This window comes from Ictalurus furcatus, chromosome 22 (genome assembly GCF_023375685.1).
Source record: "Ictalurus furcatus strain D&B chromosome 22, Billie_1.0, whole genome shotgun sequence".
Classification (NCBI taxonomy): Eukaryota; Metazoa; Chordata; class Actinopteri; order Siluriformes; family Ictaluridae; genus Ictalurus; species Ictalurus furcatus.
Window position 1 is genome coordinate 4,185,722 of NC_071276.1, and position 23,719 is coordinate 4,209,440.

Below are 23,719 nucleotides of genomic sequence, written 5' to 3' on the forward strand. Positions count from 1 at the left end.
TCGCCCCCTCCTTCCACGTATCACGTCTTAAGCCAGTTGTCACCGGACCACTAGCCACGGAAGTGCCCTCTGAAACCCCTCCGATTCCACTGGAGATCGATGGACAACCAGCTTACTTAATCAAGAATATCATCAACTCTAGGCACAGGAGGTACAGGCTTGAATATTTAGTCGAGTGGGAGGGCTACGGACCAGAAGAACAGTGCTGGATTCCAAAACAAGACATATTGGATCCACAACTCATTAAGGACTTCCATGCAACTCATCCTGATCTTCCAGGTCCACGACCCCGGGGGAGACCCAGAAAGAACTTTGCTCCCGGAGTGAGCCCTTTGGGGGGGGGTTCTGTCATATCCCATTCCAGCCACGACTCAGTTTCACAAGAAGCAACACACACCTCCCACACACGCATGCACTCACCTTCCCCGGAGTTCTATTCACACACACCTGTCACCAATCTCACACACACTCACACCACAGCATATAGAGACTCTTTCATCACAATGATTTTGCGAAGTATACATTCAGTAGACTTGTTCTCTGTCGTTTTCCAAGCCGTTGTTTTCTAGTGTTTGTTCGCTTAGTTTCCTTGACCTTAGCTTCCGTTTCCTACTACGAATTCTGCTTTGCCCCCTATTGTTTTGTTTGCCGATTGCCTGACCTCTGCCTGCCTTGCAACCACGAACTTTGATCACCCCTTTACCTACGTATTGATCCTGCCGCCCGCTTCTGCTTCCGTGCTCCCTACGGTATGTGACAGTACCGTGACGGTATTTTTTTCTGAATATGACTGTACTGTACAATTGTAAATGTTAAAAATTTAAAAAAAAAAATTTATAATAAAAATAAGGACTTATAGATGAGTATAGAAATCAATGATATTGTACACAAATTAGTGATGGGAATTCCAGATCTTTTTATAGAGCCAGTTAATTTGGATCAGCAACAGGAGCTGGCTTTCGGCTCCCAAACGGCTCTTCATTTATTACGACTTCAAAGAACAAGGACAAAGGACAAGGACAAAGAACCTTGTGCCACAGTGTGTTAGGGCAGTGGTTTTCAAAGTGGGGGCCGCCAGGGGCTGCCCGAGGGGCCTCAACAATTAGGTGTGCCCATCCCTCCCACTAGTATGTTTTTTCTTTCTCACTCTCAGACAACCCACACACACAATCAATTCCTAATGTAATGTAGATGTAACCCACATTGAATTATCACCAATAAATAATTCATAAAATGCATAAATAAGCTAATCAGTTAAAACACATACATGTAAGAAACAATTACGAATGGTCAAAAACAGTTTGACAGTGATTTAATGGAAACAAATAGAAGTATGGCTGTAAGGAATTGTGGTGACGCTTCCCCTTTAAGAGACTCATTGGCCCATTTTGAAGCAGCACTGAGCAGAGAGCGGAGAGGAGAAGCAGACAGACTAACAAGCTAAGAAGTTAAAACCTTTTGTGAAGAGTTGATTTAGAAGCTCAAAAACAATACTTACCTGCTTGGGCATTTATGAAGCTTAAATACAAGAAAACCACAACGTTTTTGGTCAGGTTTTTTCGTTGTTGTTTTTGTTTTTGTACCTGTTTGAAATTGGACTTTGGTCTGCCGCGTGTGGGGACTAAGCACACATACACAGACACGGGATACAAGATGGCGAGCCAAACCCATGGACAAACTTTCTAGAGACAACTCGGCTTCTTCGTGCCAGAGAGGATCTGCTGTGTATGATGGGACGCCGGTAAACTCGCTGCCAGAGCGGTAGGAGTGTTGGGACTAATTTTTTTCCTTGGAACTGAACTGAACTGAACTGAACTGAACTGAGCTGAACTGAACTGAACTGAACTGAGCTGAGCTGAGCTGAACTGAGCTGAACTGAACTTGAAGGTATATGTGAAACTGAACTTGAACTGGATACAATGTGTGTTACTAAACATTGTGTTCTGTTTCATCATTGTGAATGTTATGATTCAAGGTTCAAGAGTGTTTTACTTGAATTTGGAAATGACATAAATGTTTTCTCACCTGTAAGGAAAGGAAAAAAGAGTTAACTCAAGGGATAAAAAAGAGAAAATAGGCACACCCTATTAATCTAAAATAAGATACTTAGACCAGTCTAATCTAATAAAATAAGCTAGGTAAACCAAATTATTTGTGACCTAGGTGAAGGAAAGGGAAAGAGGAAAAAAAAGGATTAAAGTGGGTTCTACCTACCTTTTGCTATTTGCAGGACTATTCATTGGTTCTGATGTCTGTTTAATGTATTGTCTTTGTTGACCTTCAGTCACTGCCGGCTTTTGTATTTAAAGTACCTGGTCTCTGGTCTAATTTTTTCACCGTTACCCCACTCCATCTGAACCTAGAACTGGTCCAGTAGCTCAATAAAGTTGTATCAGGGCATACAAGTGCTACATAATGTAAAGATATAACATGTAATTATTAATTAAAAAAGGGGGGGGGGGGATATATTCAGAGGTCAGTATTTTTAATGTGTTTAATGCCATTTTGGGGGCCTTGCACTGGAAAGGTTTGGGAACCCCTGTGTTAGGGGACTGGCATTAAGGCAGGAGATGCCAGCAGGCTGAATAAACTGATCAGAGAAGCTGGACAAGTCATTAGGACCAATGGACACTCCCTGGAACTGCTCTTTATAATTTGAATTAAACAAAAATAACTGCTGTTATTAACTGCTCATTCACATAACTGATACAGGCCGAGAAAATGGTGCAGTGTATTAAAAGGTCAAATTTTACAAGCCATGAAACATTTATTATATCAATTAATGGAGCAATATGGAGCAAAAATCGAAGACAAAAGGACAGATAACATGAGAATTAAATTGAATGAAGATGCCTGGGCCCAGCTAACTGCTGATTTCAATGCTTCTGTGGGGATTAAAGACAAGTGAGATCTTAATAATGTGAAAGCCTGCTGGGAAAACCTCAAATTGAAAGTGAAAAAAGATGCAGCACAGGAGATGCAGCACAGGAGAGAAACAGCTCTCCATTTTCTCCACCTGGGATTTGAATGGGAATGTGAGCACAGTTAATTGCTAATATAAGTCCAGGAAAAACAGCTCTTCTATAAAATCCAGCAGATGTTTCTCCTGTTGGGGCAAATCTTATAAACTGATTTTTCCAAGCTGCAACTGCTGCTGATACTCTTCCAACAATTCTGCTCAAAGTTGATTTATGTACTCAAACCCATCCACCATTTGGAAACAACCAGTAGTGTAAAAGCGCAAGGCTATTAAAAGCTGGAGCATGGGCAGTATGGCTGCATTCGGTCACTGCTATGTCTAATTGCAGGTTCAATTTTTGTATTTAATCTAATCACAGTTTACTTGCTGAATCGGTACATGTTCAGCACCATCCTAAAACTCAACAGGGTTGAGACAGTCACTTATTTTTCTGAACTCTTTTTCATTTTCTCCAATCCACCAAATAAGTGCTTCCATTTTGACAATTTAACCTCCTCAATAACAAGTTTAAATTTAATCCCTAACTGAAATTTAAATCTGAGTTTAAAATGATGGAGCAACAAGATCATATTTAATCCAGGTTTATTGTGAAATTAAATCCAGGATTAAAGTGATGGTTTAAATGTAAGCCTGCTTATTTTTAAACAAGGTTTAAAGTTTGGTGCAACAGGATTATTAGATAAACCTTGATTTAATCTAGATTTAAGCTTAATCATTATTGGTGCAACCCACCCTGAGACTATGTCTGAGACTTAAACACTGAGACTTCTTTACAGCAGCCCTCGGTCTTGCAGGTCTGTGTCACCTCCACCACTGCCCTGTCGGCAGGGGGCTGAAGCTGAGCTGTGGAGGCCGCCCTGTCGATCCACTCATAGTAAGTATGGAAAGGCAGATCATGCTGGCCCGCTGCACTTACTCCCCTCAAGAGTTCATCCAGGTTGCAGTTCTGCCCTGGATTCCCAAACTCCTTTAAAAATAGTTCCGCAAACTGAGTTACTTGGGTGAGGGCACTGGCCCCTGTACTGGCCAGATGCTGTGCCCATTGGTAGGCCGGGCCATAAAGCCGTTGCACAAGGAACCCAAGCCACTGCCCTTTGTCCGGCTTGGGGTTCGCCAGACTTGAAAAGTACATTTGGCAGTGGAACATGAACTGTCTCGGGTAGTCACACAATCCATAATTCGGATCCGGGAGGTCTATGTCAGTCCACTGGGGAAATTGGAATGACAGGAAGGGTGGCCAGTCAGTTCCATGTACTCTGGCGTGACACTCTCCTTGCTGGGAGACCGTGTGTTGCAACATACGGTTATAGCAGCACAGATTAAATCAAATTAATGTTATAACAGTAGGAATAAATTCAAAAAATGGTAAAGTAGTGTTATCAGTACAAAGTCATTAGTGGAGCAGGAATCCACCATTGCCGCTTGCAGGTATATTTATTATTTTTCTTCAAGTTTTCAGGGGCTTTGGGGGCCCTTAAGCTCGTCAAAAACTATTCATAATTGAGACACCGGTTGGAATCCGTGGCCATTAGGGCCGGGCAAAAGCTGGTACACAGGCATGGCGGGGGGCTCTACAGCGCCCCCTTTAAAGCAAACTGAAATCTTGGATACAACTAGCACCTATATATTTGAAACTCGGTAAACATATAGATCTCATCGGGCTGAACAACTGTATGTCATTAGCTCCGCCCATCAGGAAGTCGGCTATTTAGGGTTGTTTGAAAAGTGCATGCTCCGGATTTTGATATATTCCTCCTAGGGAATTCATCCAATCACCACCAAACTCGGTCATCATAAACAAAAGACATTATAGATGCTAAAGTGCAAGCAGATTTTTGATATCTCGAGCGGTTTGCCTGTGGCATTGAAACGAATTTATGGTGTGAGAATTTAAAAAGGAAGTGTATTATAACTTTTGCATACATTGACTGATTTGTATGAAACTTCAGCTGTATATTTGTTGAAAGATGCCGATCACATGGATGCAACTATTGTGAATCATAGCGCCACCAACTGGCAGCAGGAAGTGTGTAACTTTTCAAAATGATTTGAAATCACCCTCTTATTTTTACCCGATTTGCTTCAAATTTCATCAGAACAATGTCAAAATACAGCAGATGAAGACCTGTGAAAGTATTCTTGATATCTTAAATACTGTTGCCATGACAATGCATCAAACTTTAATAATCTTCTTGGTTGTTTTTGGGGCTCTTGTTTTTGAGGCTCAAATGACACGCATCAGAATTGTCAGTCGTTAGACACTGGCAAAGCCTTAGAAACGGGCGTGGAGAGGGAGCTCTGTAGCGCCACCTTTTGACAAAAGTGTGTGGGGGGGGGGGGTTAGTTTTACTTACAGTCACCAAACTCACTACATATATTGCTCTCATGATGCGGGACAACTTTCAAAATGACAGTCGTTAGCTCAGACCAACAGGAAGTCAGCCATTTTGGTTTGGATGTGGGTTTTTTGAAAAATCAGGCTCTGTTTTTATTATTCATTAATATTCCACTCAACCTTTCCTGCTGAGGGCATCGCGCGGCCTCCCTGTACCGCTGAGGGCGTCATCCATCACCCCACCCTCCCTAGCTGGTGAATTCACCCCCCGCAACCACCGCTGACATCATGCTGCCCCCTTGACCATCTGGGGATGGCGGTCCACCTCCTTACTCGGCTGAGGTTGTCACTCCGACTTTTTCGATTTGTTTGCCTGGATCTTGTTGTTTGCGTCGGCATTTAAATTATACTGTTCCTTTCTTTTTCATTATTCATTTTGTGCCATCATTCTCATTTGTTGTAATTTCACTTTCGCTTCTACCGTATTTTAATTTTTTTGAAGAACGCTTTTGTTTTTTGACTAAAGACAGCAAGCAGGATCCGTCCACATCGGATCTGTCAAAAAAAGTCAACTAATCATGGGCGTGACCACGCATTGTTTAGGGGGATCGTGTACTACCCCCAATGTTGAGGAAATACTAATGTCCCCCTTAAGGGTGCACGGTGGCTTAGTGGTTAGCATGTTCGCCTGACAACTCCAGGGTTGGGGGTTCGATTCCCACCGTGGCTCTGTGTGCGCAGAGTTTGCATGTTCTCCCTGTGCTGCGGGAGTTTCCTCCAGGTACTCCGGTTTCCTCCCCCAGTCCAAAGACATGCATGGTAGGCTGATTGGCATGTCCAAAGTGTCCGTAGTGTATGAATGTGAATGTGTATGTGAGTGTTCCCTGCGATGGATTGGCACCCTGTCCAGGGTGTACCCCGCCTTGTGACCGATGCTCCCTGGGATAGGCTCCAGGTTTCCCCCTTACCCTGAAGTGAAGGATAAGCGGTATAGAAGATGGATGGATGTCCCCCTTTAATGAACCCTGCCAATGGATCTGTCTTTTCTTCATCTGTTCTATTTATTTATGTCTATTCCTTTTTAATATATTTCCGTTTGTTAAGGAAAATAGGTGTGTGCACCCCCTCCAGTTGTACACTTGGTTGCACCCATACTCAACGCAAGTTCGTTGATATATTTTAGCAGCTCAGTCTGTAAGAAAGGGAGACGGCAGCCAAGCGTAGAAAAGTGCCGCAGAGCATGCAAGCTTTTTTTTCAGACAGTAAGTAACTAGATACCTAAATAGTAGGTAACCTTAGCTTAGTATAGAAGGCTTGGTTTGTTCTTAAGAACGTCAATTAACTTTTAATATCTGCACACCCTCGAAGTAGGCTAGGCTAACGTCAGTTCCAGTTTTTGACCATTAACGTTACACTCGCTTGCATATCCTCCCGCCGAGTTTGTTGTGAACCCTCATGTCGTGACAGACTGTTATAAATGCAAGTGAAAGTGAGGAAAGTTGCAGAGCATTTCGTTCCTTTACACTACATTTGGCCTAAGGACAACTAAATGATCTTACAAATATAAGGCTCAGCATAATACTGAGATGTGCTAGCTTGGCAACGAGAGATATGGAACTAATGTCTGAGTTGTGGCCATATTGTAGTTAAACATTCAGAACTAGTTATGGCAGTTTGTCTTTTAAAATTAAGAAAAGAAAACTCCAGTACCCTTTACATAGCTAACATTTCAGGTTACCACTATATATTGTTGTACATGTTGTACACTTATTACATAGCAAGCTAAACAGCATGATGACATTAACATAATAAATGACACCAGTTACACAAACAGAATATTCAGTTTATCAAATTAAAATGATCATCTAAGTCAGTCATTGCTCTTCTGGGAAAATAATGGTACCTGGTCACAATGCAGGCAGCACAGCATTGCTTGGAATCTTTATCCGTGGGGAAATTGTATTTACAACATATTTAGTGTTGAATTTAGTTTCATAGGTAGCCATCCTTTCTGAGTTTGTTTAAAAGTCGTGATTGCGTGTTTTAGCGTTTGTGGTTTGCCTGCACACATCTTAGCTCGCCTCTACTTGGTGTGGTAGGTTCCATGGTAGGTTATGGAGCAGAGAATACATCTGCCCACAAAACGTCCACAGTACCCTACAATTTCCCCATGCTGTGGGAGCTTCTATCACTCAGAAATCACGTGAATTCAAATGGTAACTGTAATCCTACAACTATGTTCTAAATATGCGAATTTTCAGCATCAAACTTTGGATTTGGGGGGGGCTTGGACCCCCCCAGTGTCCATACCATGGTTACGCCCTTGCAACTAATCTTTGACTAAGGTATGTTAAACACTAAATTTGGCAGATGTTCAGTGTGTTGAGTGCAGGATGTTGTTAGTAATAGCTTAATGTACTAAATGTATATTAACTCTAACAGAGAAGATTGCAGCATTAGAGGTGCACATCCAGACTCTAGAGGGGGTTAGTGAGCGTGAGAATGAGAGCAGTGTAGTTTCTATAGGTGAAAGTCGTCTGGATGACTCAGACGGAGACAGCAATCCCCCAACTCCGGCATTAGAGCCCTCACAGTGGGTGCGAATGGGTGACGACTCGGTGACATAACTGCAAAGCTAACGCTAAGGCTCACCCACTGGAGCACCACTCCTCTCCACTTCACGTGTCCAACAGGTTTGTTCTCCTCAGTGAAGAAACCGCTGAAAAACCTGAAAGAGCTCTGGTTATAGGAGACTCTATCTTAAGGCAGGAGAAATTAGCTAGGCCTTTAGGGCTCCAGCAGCTTTAGTTAGGTCTATACTGAGAGCCAGGGCACTGGACGTAGCAGGTAATCTTAGGGCCTTAGGCAAGCACAAGTTTCAGAGATAGTTATTCATGTAGAAGCTAATGATGTACGCATTCATCAGTCAGAGGTTAATAAGAGTAACGTTGTAGAGGTGTGTAAATTAGTGAAGACAATGTCTGATGCAGTATGCTCTGGTCACTTCCCAATGCGGCGTGGTCATGTAGCTTAAAGCAGGTTATGGTCACTGAACTGCTGGATGAAATCCTCCCCAATGATGGATGAAGCTATACTAAACATGTAGCATGTAGTACAAGTAACAACAAGGGAGGAAGCCATGACTCTCTGTGGTTATTAGTTGGTTTCCACCTTCCTTAGTTGTTTGTTGGACTTGTAGAAGATGAAGCGAAAAAGAGAAAAGAGACGGTACACACGACAGACAAGTAAAAGGACTAATGTAATGTTAATGTTAAAAATTCTGATTATTTGAGATGCTACATGTTTAATATATGATAATATTGGAATTATATTTAGCAGTTTAAACAGCACAGAATGGTAACGGAGTACAGATTCAAAATACAGCTCGACAGCTACAAATGCAAACTGCTTAGCAGCGAGGCAGACAGGAACAGGAAGCAGTGTCCGTCTATGCCCCATCATAATCCATCTTTCCAGACGTGGCTCTTGCTTTGTTCACTCTAATCACTGCTCCTTGCACATGTATGTTTTTGTATTTTCTCTTGACAGTTCATTGTGTATGAATAATGGTTAAGTATTGACACAATATTAATCTGTTCATAGAGATGAGATGTGAAACTATTATCCACAGCCTCATATTGTACCTCGGCAAGAAAATTTTTAAGATTGTCTGCTAAATGACACGTTTTAAAATTTTGTGTTACCATTTAAAGCACAAATTAACCCTAAAGTAAGAGAGGCGCACAATGCAATATTCACACAACATTCATTTGGGAGCTACAATCTGTGGAGTGCAGCCATCTTATGCCATGTTCTAAAAATGTTTTACTAATTCTGGCTCACTGTAAAATAGGTTTCACTCAGTTTAACGTAATCTCAACTATATTAAATTATGGTCGTGTTTAATGAAAGTGTTCATTCTGCCCTGATAAAGAATTCACTTCAAATGATTCAAGCAATTCTATTTTTATTTGTTTCTCAGTAGAATTGTCTTAATTTTTCTTGTATATGGTATACAGGAGGACAGCCACAGTGATGCCACTCAACACATCCTCAAGATCCTGGTCATCCATGGTGTTCATGGAGAGGAGATCCAGTGGATGTATCCATCGTTCCTGAAGGCAAGGAGAGCTTGCCAGGATGCGGCAGTACTGATAAAGCTTGCGCGCTGCTTATGGGGCTGATTTATTCCCTCAACCTCATGTTTCAGAAATGTTTCCTAGAATTGGATTGGATTAAGCTGTCCCCAAGAGTACAAGCTGTAAAATGGAAGTTGCTGTCTTAAATGCTATCACCATGGCAAGTACTGTACAATCTTGGCTGCTGGCACACCCCAACTCAGTTTTCCATCTTGCATATAACAATAACAACAACTTGACATTGTCGGCACAATTGGTCCCTTCTCTCACATGCAGCAGCTGGTCTTATATGTACCTTCACTGTCAAGACACACAGACTTGCAGTGGCCTTCTTCAGTTTTGACTCTCCAAAAGACTGTTAATGGGGTCAAATATGGCCAGGACTTGACTTGACTAAAAATTTTTTTTTTTTTTTTTTTGCTGTTTGTAAGATGGTTTAATGCAAAAATAATGTACAGATGCAAACATAATCACAGTGGAATGATAATGTATTGTGTGCCAGTGTGAATATCAGTATCCCTTTCATTATAAACACATGGCCCTAATAGTATGTAAAGCACTGGACAAAAATAGTAATGTGGGGCTTTAGTGATGTTGTTCTGCTCAGAATTAGCACCTTGCCTTAAAGTTCTTCATCCTGGCTAATAAAGATGTGGGAAGTTGTCTGTCTGAAATGTTTTGTCAACTAAGGCACCTGGTCTTATTGTCATAGGTGTTTATTTCAGATAAAGGGAAAAGAAAAAGTTAACATTTTATTCTTTATCTTAACTTTGATACAGTATATTTGGAGACAGGAACGTTGGGTGGGAGTGGAAGTGGAAGTGAGTGGGGGTGGAAGTGGGTGGATGAGGCACTGATATGGATTTGACCAAGCAGGTAAGAGGCATTGATTGTTAATGTGGCTAATTCTAAAAAATATTTCTATTCAGAATATTGGTTATGTCAATTCTACCTAGCTCTGTCAGGCTAAAACCTCACCTCCTGTTCTTGTTATGTGATATGCCCTTCTATATTTTAAGCCTTCTGGATTCAAAACAAATGTACTGCAGCAAATTCAGTTCATGTTGGTGAATGGAGATTGAATTGTTTTACAGAACAGCAGAACTTGAATTAACATTCAATCATGCTTTTTCAATAAAACAAAAATAGTCATTCTATACCTGTGGAGGTATGCATGTTTTATTGATCAATGCCAGTCATGCCACGGTTGGATATTTTTTTAAATTTATTTATTTTTGCTTCTGGAGATTTCCCTTGTTTCCCTTGTCTCCAGTCCTCTGGGACACAGTTGTCGTTCCAAACGTTCTGAGGTTTTACTGAATGCACCATTAAAAACATGTTTCCAGACTTTACCAGGATATGTGAATGATTCATTGTTGTTTAATGTTGACATTAAACATTGTTTAATTAATGTTTAATTGTATTTTAGCTGTATGATCTGTGATAAATACACAAAGAAATGATTGGTATTAATTGGTAATATTTATCAAAGGAAAATGAGTAATGTTTACTTAATTATAGGGAGCAATATAACTTCATACAACTAAGTAAATGAAAATGTCAAACAGAAAAAAACGTAGTTAGTATTTACTTCATAAGAGTAAGTAGTAACATTTACTTAATATTTTGTTGACAGCAACATTCCTGTCTCTGAAAAAATTAAATTGACTTTACTTAATTACTTTAAATAATTATATTTAATTTAGAAGATATATTTAATTACTATTTACTTTATATCTTCATGAATGTTAAGTTTAGTAATAAGTAGATTTTACTTGATACTGGCAAGTGAGTTGTATATTATAGCAATAAAATTTACTTTAAAAAAGTACTCATGCAAATTGTTACAAGGATTTTATCAAGTAAATTCCACAAGTTATTTTTTTCAGTGTATACAGATACATACATACATACTCTTACAGTATACAGACACTTGCAAGCAATGGTGTTTTTGAAAATGTTCTGAGACACACGAGCGGATCTACAACTCAGTGAACAAATCCAAAGGGAAATGGAGCTCCACAACAAAACAGTTTAGAAAAATAGGGAAATACTGACTAGACTGATTGATTGTGTTATCTGTCTGGGTAAACAAGAGCTTTCATTTAGGGGGCACAAGGTGAATGAAAACAAGGAGTCCATAAATATGGATAATGATGTCAAACTATTCCTTTCTGGCCAGGCATGACAAAGACTTGCATTATCACCTTCGAACTTTGAGCTTGAACTTTTCAAATACAAATACATACATACATACTCATGTGTATTTTTGTTTGCACTCTCCCTTACCCCTGTACCCATTGTTGGGTGGTAGACAGGTCATTACTGTAGGGGAACATAAATGTCATTGATATTACTAATTTTAATTAAGATGACAAATTACTTTGCTGTAACTTAATGCTTTATCAAATAAACTAATACCCATTCATAGACATTATTTGACAAGCTTTATTATAAATAGCTTTAATAAATATGTTAAATTAATAAATAAGTTAAATTGCAACATAACTGAACATTAGTTTGGACAACATATATGCATTATCCTGTTTAATAATTCACTTTAATAGCTTATATGTAGCTTTATTTTTGTGTACGTAGTTGAAAAAAAAAATATGTACAAAGAGTAAATAAAATAGAATTAAATGAATATTATTATACAGTCATTGGCCAAAAGATACCACAAAGCTGAGTAACTAACTATTATTTGGGTGTTGGTCCATTCTCAACCCAGCAGGGATAATGGCATGAAAGATATCATGTGATAGTATTTGTAGTGGTCTCTTTTCACTAATGGCTAAAGTAGAGGGAGGATGATAAACTGTTTAGATCAACAGATGAAGGACCATCAGACATTATACACGTACAAAGTGACCTTTATAGCAGATTAGTGTAAGAACTCTGGAATATGTGCTTCTTCAAGTATACAGGAAACGAGCGTGCTAACTTTCAGGTAACTGCTAAAATAATAATAATAATAATAATAATAATAATAATAAAACCTACTTAAACAAATACATGTTAATAATACTTAGATTAAAAAAAAGTAACATTTTTAAGTTTGAGTGTCAGCAATAGTATTTTTATTTTCTGTAAAAAAAATTTTTTTTTTAATTGTCATTATTTTTTCATATTTGACGTTGTGGTTGATGTGCAGTCATGCGAAATTTATTTCAACTAGGTACAGTACAAAGTAATTGCCTAAGCAAATCGCAAGAATGTCACAAAAGATGACCAAAGACAGCGTATAACCTCATAGCACACGTGTTCTGCTTAAATTTCCAGCACCCCTAATTTAAAGGGCATTAAACAGCATGACATAAGTCAAATAAACTAAAGACATGGGGCAACAATGATCCAGGAGTGTGACGAGGGCAGAGCAAGAGCAGGAGATAAACAGACAAACAGGAGCTAAGGAAGCTTTAGTGACAGTGATAGGTTGTTTTTTCTTCAGGGAGAGAGTTTCATTGTTCTGAATAAAGTCATTTCGAATAAATTGCCACACAGGCTTCCTGGAATCTTAAAGCACTTTTCAAACGTATATTTATTGTGTCCAACATTATATTATAATATTGTATATTAATTTTACCTGTTGAACAAACTGACCTGCTACTTCTTCAGTCGAACCTGATATTTATTTGTCGTTATGGATAGAGTATCTCAGCTGTGTTTGATCTCAGACTAACAATACTTTATCAAGCCTTCATGTGAGTGACAGATTGAGGTCTTGGCTTACCCTGTGCACTCTATGCCTCATTGTTGCCACATCTTTAGTCAAGTTTCACCTGTCTGATCTCAGAGATGACTACACCAGAACATGTCTCTCTCTCTACAGACCCAGTAGCTGCATTATATTTTTCTTTGACAGTTATGAAGCTCTGTGATCAAATAAGTTAAAATATGGCAACAATATATTGAGGTCTTGGTTTGTATGTGAAAGTTTTTCTATAAGATGATAATGATGATGATGATCATGATGATGATGATTATCACCGTTAATAATAGACATTGTCATAAAGCAGAAATCTGGATCGCTATCTAGATCCCTAAATGAGTTTTTAAAAATGAGTTAAAAACAAGTAAAAAGTCCCTAAAACACTGCCCTTAACTTTTAAAATGATTCAGTTCTGTTGGATTTTAAAAAAGAAAAAGAAATACTGTATTTAGCTTATTTTCAGGATTTACTCTGTCTGGGACTACCTATGACTTCATGGTATGGATGCAATTGGTATAAAAATTAAATGACCTAATAATATATATTTTTAAAATATAATTTATTATATATTCTGTTATTTTATTCATTTAATTATTTTCTTTTTTTCTTTTTTTCATTAAATTTCAACCTCATCAAATAGGTTTCAGTACATAAATGTTTCTTTGAAAATGATCTAATCTGTAATGACCAAACTCTAAACAGACTAAACAATCTACAATAACACTTTTAGAGGTGTATTCCATTTCCTGATATATCTGTAATATATAAATAAATAAATAAACAAATAACCCCAGTTAAAAAGTATTTAAGTAATTGCTTTATGGCAGAAAAATCTTAAAAATATCCAGAGTGGATTTTCAACAGTGCACCACAGAAAAACAAAAATAACACAAATACAAATTCAGTGGAAACATCAAATGTTCTAATAAGACACACATTTACAAGTAAATACACCTGGATTCATGTAAAAATATTTAAAATGGTCCAATGTAATAAGTACATCCCGTTTCCAGCTCTGATAAAGTTAATTCGAGGTGTATAGAGAGCGGTATCTGAATGCTTGAAACAGAATGAACCTGAGGTACATTGTGCTCATTGTTTCCATGCTTTTCAAATATACACTGCTGGAGTTTCCAAATCTACTGTTATCTCTGATGGTGTACTGTGTCCCATAGATAGATCCTTTTCCCCACTGCTAGAGATTTGGCAGGACTGATATATGTTGCCCATGAATTGTCTGATGGCCTTGACTACGTCATTTGGCCTGCCCTTGTGTACCATTTACAGTACTGATTACCCTGTGTGTGTACTGATTTTTTTTTGTATCCATCCTTTGGTAATTACATGATTTCCACATATTTAAAATGGTTCATGAGCTCTAAAATATGAGCAACGATGACTGTCAACAGCTATGTGTTAAATTTATGCAATATTGCCATTTATTCATCAGGGACTTTGTGCATACATTTGATTAACATTGCAGGCACTCATGCAAAATGCACTGGCATATATCATTAACTATTAATCTAAGACAAGTGAGATTTTTTTTCTTTATTCATTCACTTTCGAAAGCAGTTGTTGACAAGGATCTGACTTAGACTGAATCCATTTACCATCTAAAAGCCCGACTAAAACAATAAGCAATCAATTGAACAATGAATTGTTTTAATTCACAAACCATTACACGTGAATAAAAGCCTTTAATTAATTCTTGATAAAGGTGATGCCACTTATCTTCTTAATTATGTTATTTGCCATGTATTGACTCCATAATAAATATCCAGTAAAGCTCAATTTGGTGGGCAGAAAAATCTGACCATTTGTCTGGTCATGGTCGTAGCACAATCTTCCAGCCTATTTTCCACTGAAGAAACTCATTCTTGTTGCATTGTGGGATTGCATTTGCCAAGAAGGACACATTAAATTCTGCCTTCAAATTTAAGTCTGAAAAAAATGCCGTGGACACCTTGATCATCCTGGGAAGCTTGGAGGCGCTCTTAGGGAACTGCATGATGAAATGCAGTTCTGATGTAAGACCGCTTGTCCCAGGGCCTCAGTGTTTGTATAATACGTCACATATAACAGCTTTCCCATCACCAGAGGGGGACCATTCGTGTGCTGGCCAGCATAGAGGATTGGCCATTCCAGTGGGAGTGGTTCAAATCCTAGTCTCTCTCATCTGGCTGTAGGTCACACTTCCCTAGGGATGCTGAACCTGGCAAACATTCCTACAGACAGACTAGTCACCCAGTATATTGGAGAGTGAGTGCATATGTACAAATAAGCAGATACAGTGCTGTGAAAAAGTATTTCCTGTTTTTGTGTATATCTCCTGCTAAATAGCTTCAGAAATTAAAACAAAATCTAAGATAAAACAAAGGCAGCCTGAGTAAACACAAAATGCAGTTTTTTAAATGATAATGTTATTTATTGAAGCAAAAAAAGTTATCCAATTCCAAATGGGCCTCTGTGAAAATGTATTTGCCCCGTAGTTACTAATTCCCCAAATATATGAAACTGCATTCAAAGTGGGGTTCAGCTGGACTAGACGTGACCAGGCCTGATTACTGCAAACCCTGTTCAATCAAATCAACACTTAAGTAGAACTTTTTCAACAGCATGAAGTTGGTTTAAAGGTCTTACTCAGTAACACACTATGGCAAATTTGAAAGAAATTCTAGAAATGATGAGGAAGAAGGTGATTGAATACATCATTCTGGGAAGGGTTACAAAGCTATTTCAAAGGCTCTGGGACTCCAAATAATTATCCCATTATCTCCAAATGGAAAAAACTCGGCACAATAGTGAACCTTCCCAGAAGTGGACGACCTTCCAAAATTCCTCCAAGAGCACACCAATGACTCATCCAGGAAGTCACAAAAGAGCCAACGACAAAACCTTAATGATCCTCAAACCTTTTGGGAGAATGATCCAAATCATAGGAGTAAGTCCTAGTCCTAGAAGTAAGTGAAAGACTGATCTCCAGTTATCGGAAGTGTTTGGTTACAGTTATTGCTGTTAAAGGTGGCCAACCAAATTTTAAGTTTAAGGGGGCAGTTAGTTTTTCACATGGGTGATAGGTGTTGGATAACTTCAATAATAAATAAATAAACACATAAAAACTGTATTGTGTGTTTACTCCGGTTGCTTTTGATTTATGTTGTATTTTGTTTGAAGATCTAAAACTATTCCGTATGAGATATACACAAAAACAGAAGAAATCAGCAAACTTTTTTACAGCACTGTATACACATATATACACATACACACAAACATAGGCAGTCTGCACAAATATATAATGACCAATGGCTTTGTGGACAAAGTGCAGCAAGGCGTTATTTGGCTTTGTCATAAAAGTGATTTTGTGGCAGAGAATTAATTCCCCATATCTGTCTGTTTCCAGGATCATCTCTTAAAAGTGCTTTACATTATAAACTTATCAGAATTACAGTACATCATTGTCTTATCTGCATTAGAAAAGACGCAGAAGTCACTAACACTTAAAAGAAAGAAAAAAGAAAAAAAAAGAGACTGGACATAACCAACATGTGAAGGTCAGCTTAACAGAGCAATAATTCTAGGAAGGAAAAGGTTTTAATGGCTGCACAGGTTGTGCCTTGGTGTCCGATTCCCACCTGAATTATTCATCAGGCCGAGCTATGTCCACATAACCAGACATGTGTTTGACTAATTAAAGAGACATAAAAAAATAATTTTTAAAAATCTGCTAATCCTTTACAGGTCATAAACAAACAGTAGACATACAAAAAGTGTGATTCTTTTTCAATATCTGAATGAAAATGAACCCATGTACTGTTAAAACATTTTTTTTTTTTTTTTTTGGGACATGGAATGACTATTCTGTCCTTAGTGGTGGTGTGTATTTAATCTATATTTTATTAGTTACCTTATTAGTTATCTTACCTCAGCTCTCATCAAATCCTAAAAATAAAAGCCTTTATATATATATATATATATATATATATATATATATATATATATATATATATATATATATATAGTGACTGAAATATTATTATTATGTAAAAAATTTTTTGCATGGTCTGCGAATCTTACTTTTCCTGAAGTAGACAATATTTTCAGTGTTGTCTACAGTCAATATCTCTGAGGTCCATGTGCTCATCAATTGAACATGTGGTTCCATGCAGGTTAGGACCAGGTCATTTTACATCGCCTTTTGTCCATTCTCCTCTTGAGATTTCTCCTCTGGACGCTAGGCTTTTTGATGCCAATTTCCAGAGTGATATCGTTTGCCGTATCCAAGGGGACATCTGATGCTCGGGCTTTGGAACTACGCACCTGCCACACACTGAGAGCCAAGTGCCACTCAACTGTATCCTCTGCGTCACATGCCTTCACTAGCAGAACGCTGCGGGTTACAAGAATGACCGAACGCTAAAATCACACGCACAGACAGTGGAAATGCCGCGCCCAAAAACTGGCATCGCTGCAAGTCTGGATGATGGTGAGAGTAACAGCAGGGTTAATGTACATTTTGCTTGTACATTCGGTTGTATTTGTTGAGTGTTTTGTTTGTTGTGTTGAGGGTTTTTCTATTTTATTGGAAAATTTATTGTTTTGTAATTACTTTTTTATACACATATGCATATATGTTTTACTCAGTTGTTTATTTAACAATATATGCATTCTTTAGAACTGAACAGGATGTTAATACATGCAGCATTTTGCTTGTTTGTGTTTGTGTGTTATAGTTGGGATCGAGATAGATGCCGAGTTAGACAGTGATGGTAAGTCATGTAAAGCGATAGATTGAAATTTTAAAATGACTTTCAGTATTTAGATCTCTGTGTGTGTGTGTGTGTGAGAGAGAGAGAGAGAGAGAGAGAGAGAGAGAGAGAGAGAGTGGTGTCATTTAAATAAGGTTTTTATTCACGTTTACACAGTTGCCGAGTTAATGCACATGAGTACATTTGAGCTAAGCCCTGTGTATAAAAGCACAAGTCTTTGACGAAACACATAGAACTTTACTTTCTACTTTACTACTTATGTTCAATTTTACAGTTTATTTATAAAAACATTATTTATAAAAGGTTAACAATTATAATTTAAACATACATATAGCAGCGTCCTCCACAAAATAGACTTTTTCCTGTTCCTATATCTGTTCCTAGATTGTGTTTAATGTCTATTTTACGCAGTCATTTTTTCTTATTTATGAAAGGTGACAATAATTATAGGGGACACTCCAAGTAAAAAAAAAAAAAAAAGCATATTTAGCTTAAATAAATTTGGATTTAGATTAAATATATAAAATTAATGAATTTAATTTCATTAACCCCCACCACATTCAGTAAAGGAAACTTTTTTGACATATTCATGAAGCATAGAATCTTGTTTGATGTAGTTTGATATAAATTTTAATGCAAGTTTTATCTTAATAACTAAAGAAATAATAATAATATTAAAAACCTTTTTTTAACATTTACACATTTTACATGAGTAAATAAATGCATTTTTGTTTGTATACAGTATACAGCATGCAATTTAAAACGGTACAGTGCAATGTGTCACCTGTTCTTCAGAGGACATCAACAGGAGACCAAGAAGTGCAAGAAGACCCAGACCTGCTGCTCGCAGAACGCAAGCAAAACCAGCAGACAGTGACGATGATGAGGAAGATGAAGCCCCTCGCCAAAGAAGAGGAAGAAGGAAGAAAGATGACAATTCCGAGGATAACCAGAGCGGGAGACCCCGTGGTCGGAGGAAAGCAGCCAACAGAAAGAAGACCAATGCCATGGCTCAGGACTCTGATGTGAACAGTGAAGAGGACAAATGGAGCAAGAAGAAAGGAAAAGGAGCGACCAAGAAAGAAAAAGAGGAAGAGAACAATACAGAGAATACTGGAAAAGGAGCAAGTAAAGATGGGAAAGAAAAGGGAGATGACAAAAAGAAAAAAGGAGATGGTAGCGGGTAGAGTATTCTATAGGCCTTCTTTCTAGCTTTAATTATTTCATAATTTAATTTAATGACCCAATAAGTGGTCAAGTCTTCCAAACATTACAAGGAATATTACACTAACATTGGGGAACGTTTGGGTTGGGTAATTTGTTTCAAGTGCACATAAGATGGGTTCAATGAGAAGTGAATGATTTTTAGTGTACCTCTCTTTACACTGCCTGGATTCAAATCAATCAGTTCCAATATATCAGGCTGACACACTTTCAACCCAACATCATAAAGTCCTTAACTGGAAATTGACATGACCATATATATATATATATATATATATATATATATATATATATATATATATATATACACATATATATATATATATATATATATATATATATATATATGTGTATATATATATATATATATATATATATATATATATATATATATATACATATATATATATATATATATATATATATATATATATATATATATATATATATTCCAACATCTTGGATTTGAAATGAAACAATGAGAATGAGGTTAAAACTGGAAAAACTACAGCTAGCACAATACTGGCAAAGTGTTGAAGCTCATTTTGCATTTCTATGCAAACAGTGCTCCATGACAACACAGCCTTTTCCTGAGAGGTTGTGCTTCAACTGGCTAGCTCACAGCCATGGTCTCAGAAACTTATCTGTAGGATTTTCTGCCAGAGATGTGAAATTCCTAAATCTTACATTTGTCAGCTTGAAACTCATTTTTAAATCCAGGGTATTTACATATATATTGGCTGAGGCTTATATAGACCATGTATGGACTCTTTATAAAGAACTGCATCATTTAGAAGACAACAGAGAAAAGACAGGACCTAAAGCATACCTCCTGATGTGTGAAACATGGTGGTGGTAGAGTCACGGCTGGCAGTTTACTATACTGTATTACTATACTGATTAATTAGAAACAAGTGCAGTAGAATAAATTCTGAAGTGTACAGAAGCATCTTTTAGATGCCATCAAATGCTTTCTCAGAACCTCATTGTGACTTGCAAATCAGTCTTTAGTGTGACAATTCTATCCAAGGTTTAATCAGTTTCTTTTGTTCTCCTTCCTCTATATTTCAACACCATTGAGCTAGAATACTAAGGTTAGGGTTAGGGTGACCATTTATCATGGTCAATTTACAAACTGCACTGTTTAAGAGATTAAAAATAAGTGGAAATTAGCCTTCCTCATTTCACTGGTAGTCACTTCAAGACTTATTGCCACATATTGTGATATCTGATGTCCCTCTCTGGCAGCTCATCTGCCGAGTCAGACGCCGAGTCCCTATCAGAGGGCGAAATGGCTCGGCTAAAAGAGGAGGTCGAAGAAAAGAAGAAACTTATTGCCACACTCCGAAACAAACCATGGAGGATGAAAAAAAGACTGGGGATTTTGAGGTAACACAGCCTTTTCTTGTATCACTAAATGGCTGTCTCTTGGATGCCTTCTTAGAAGTTTAACAGGATTGACACCACATTGCATCAGTGTGGCTGTATTGGTGTGATTTTCAGCAGGAACTAGTTTTGTCTAATGAGTCTAGCTCAGATATATCTTGCAGAAATCACCCAATTCTAATATTAAGTAGTAGAAACTGAAACTATCTGAACAAGTTTGTTTAAGTGCTCTTGAATACTATGGCCTTATGTCGAACCTTTACCTCAGACTGCCCCAGGCAATCTTGAGGCAGAATAGGTGGTGATAGTTTAGACAAGTTCAGAGGTAGTAGAATCAAACACTGTCCAAGAGAACACTGATAGCCTGTGCTGGCAGCTGGGCTTCAGGGGTTTGTATTTCGCAGAGTACCTCAGTGGTAGAGAAATAGATCCCTAGACAAAAAGGGTGGCAATGTAGCAAGGGAGTCTTTTAATTGACCTGGTACCTGGAAGGAATTCCTGGAGATCTACCAGCCTGGCTAGATGACGGGATATATTGGGGGTTTTTTTAGTAATTCTTTTCAGATGATTATTTCAGAACATGCCACAAGTTAACTCATTGATTACTTGATAAGAATATTAGCTGTCTGGACTTAGTCATATTGTATGTGGCAGAAATTTCTGTGTATTATTGAATAGCTGCTAGTTAGAGTTGGTAGTTACATTTTTGTGAATGCTAGTTAATACGCTCTGCTCTTTTCGCGGACATTGTACATATTTGCTTTATTCTACTAGCATGCCTCCTCTGGTGTATAGCATAGATAGCATAGAGTTTTTGAAATTGAAATTAAAAAATTGTGAAAAATCATACAAAACTACCAAAACCAAATGTGCACTATGATATTCTTTTTAATTTGTATAATTGTTAGTCAAGGTTTTTAACTGTCTCTGTTTGATCGTTGCACTTTATTGCTAAAGATATTGTCTTTCTTTTGTTTTGTATTTAATGTGTATTGTCATGATCCCCACATATCATCAGTCCAGGAGGTAATTAATTGGCCAGTGTCTTGGGTTACATTGGAAACTAGTAGCAGGTGGAATGTGATCTCCATGAACAGGTGTCAAAGTGTGTGTTTACTCCACAGAGATGATGTATTGGGCCACTAACTGCATGTAATGATGAATATACAGAAAAGCAATATATTATATTTATATTGGTTTCTTCAGCAGAAGAAACCTTGTCCCACCTGTGTGTTACACAACTTTAGTTTTAACTCTGAGATGTTAACTGGGTGGCTGTTGCTGTACTTACTAAAAGCACTGTTGGCCAAGAAAAGTACAAACATCAGTTCAGTCACAGCACATAATTAAATAAACTAGTTTTGTAATGTATTTGCATATAAGTAGACTGTTTAACACAGCATCAGGGGAGTGTAAAACTAGTTCTATTAAAACATGCCTTGTTTGTCAGATTCAAGTGTACAAACTCTGCATGCTGATTTAAATACACCTCCCAGTCAACCAACCTTGTCGAATCAGTGACATTTTTTTATTGCAGAACCTAAGAATCCATAATAAAATGGAAAAAAAAAAGGGGATTTCTGAGGGCCTTTTTTTTTTTGCCAAGCTCTACATTTTGATACAATATATTTTTTTTGTTTTTTATTTTTTTTTTTGTAACTACACCATATGAAGAATATCTTGTTTGTCTGTCTTTGTAAATGGTTTTAGAGAGGCACAAGGATTCGTAGAGAAGTTTGAAGGTGCTTTGGGCAAAGGGAAAGGGCGGAAGCTCTACGCCTTCAAAGTCATGATGGCCAAGGTATGCCGTCTTCTTTAAAAGAGCATTGTGGTCTGTAAGAAACCATGGAACACATACGGAGTCTAAATGCATTGTAATTTTTTTTTTTCTGTTTTATATTTCTCAGAAATTGATCAAGTTCAATCGTGACTTTGACAACTTTAAGACAGCATGCATTCCATGGGAGAGGAAAATCAAAGAAGTAGAAAGTTGGTTTGGGCTGAGTCTCTACATTTATACCCAAGTGAAACAGATCTGATTTCCAGGCTTGTTTTAGATTTCCTGCTTGTTTCAGATTTCCTGACTTGGTCTGCTTTTTCTAAGGTCACTTTGGGTCATCTGTAGCCTCCTACTTCATCTTCCTCAGGTGGATGTATGGTCTCAACCTCGTCCTCTTTGGCCTCATGTTTGGGCTTGTTGTCATTCCTGAGGTAAACTTGCAATTTGTGATATTTTGTGACTAAGCCATTCATATGCTGTTTTTTTTTTTTTTAAAAAAAAAAAAAAAGACTGGTTTTAATAATGATATCAGAACAGTATGATGGAGTGGGGTTTGATTTATCCAAATAGCATTGCTACCAATATTGAATGGGAAAGATTTTCATCACAAATTTAGTAATATGTGCAACACTGTTGCCAAATTTGTGTACTTAACCTCCCACAATTTTTTTCAGCTGTTCATCCTAAAGCATATATTACTGAGTACTACTATGAATTATTTCGTAACAACAGTACAGCCAGTAGAAAATTAATTTATTCACAAGAGTGTGGGATGTAGGATTGGACCTGCTTTAGGGTCCTGAGAGTTTAAATGGTTAAACGTCAGTTCAGACATAACAAATGGTATATACATACTGTCGACAACTCGGACATTCACGATGAGCAATTTGAACAGATATTACTATTCTGTTGAATCTATTCCTACTCTTTCAGACAAATTTGGTGATTGAAGTTATCTGTAAAGTCATATCTCGCTCTCTTTCTGGAGGTCCTGATGGGTTTGCCGTATGGCTCCATCGCCAGGAAAACAGTCCCTAGAGAGGAGCAGCCCACCGCTATGGACTTCTCAGTCCTTTTTGAATTTGGAGTAAGGAATATATTGTTAAGGAAAATAAAATGAAATACTACGAAATAACGGTTGAAAATTCATATACTGATTTAACATTTTCTCTTTTTCTTTTCCAAAGGGCTACTGCAAGTACTCTGTTCTCTTTTATGGCTACTATAATAACCAGAATACTATTGGATTACTTAAATTCCGTCTACCCTTGTCCTATTTCCTAGTTGGAATAGGAATATTCGGCTACAGCCTGTTGGTGGTGATAAGGACGTGAGTCTTTCTTTCCTATGCTGTATTCACCTTCCTGTGTTGAAGGGGCAGATGGAATATTTTT

General features: G+C 37.7%; 1 protein-coding gene across 1 annotated transcript in view; it reads left to right on the plus strand.

Annotated features, from left to right (window-relative positions):
* The first annotated feature begins 857 nt into the window (after positions 1-857).
* LOC128625631 (transmembrane channel-like protein 2-B) overlaps positions 858-23,719 on the plus strand; it is a 36,711-nt gene continuing 13,849 nt past the window's right edge. The window contains exons 1-10 of the mRNA XM_053654116.1: positions 858-1,887; positions 17,405-17,652; positions 17,900-17,935; positions 18,731-19,118; positions 20,408-20,548; positions 22,256-22,346; positions 22,453-22,534; positions 22,650-22,756; positions 23,314-23,412; positions 23,513-23,655. Of these exons, the coding sequence (XP_053510091.1) occupies positions 17,610-17,652; positions 17,900-17,935; positions 18,731-19,118; positions 20,408-20,548; positions 22,256-22,346; positions 22,453-22,534; positions 22,650-22,756; positions 23,314-23,412; positions 23,513-23,655 (1,130 nt within the window). The 5' untranslated portion in view covers positions 858-1,887; positions 17,405-17,609. The remainder of the gene's footprint in view (positions 1,888-17,404; positions 17,653-17,899; positions 17,936-18,730; positions 19,119-20,407; positions 20,549-22,255; positions 22,347-22,452; positions 22,535-22,649; positions 22,757-23,313; positions 23,413-23,512; positions 23,656-23,719) is intronic.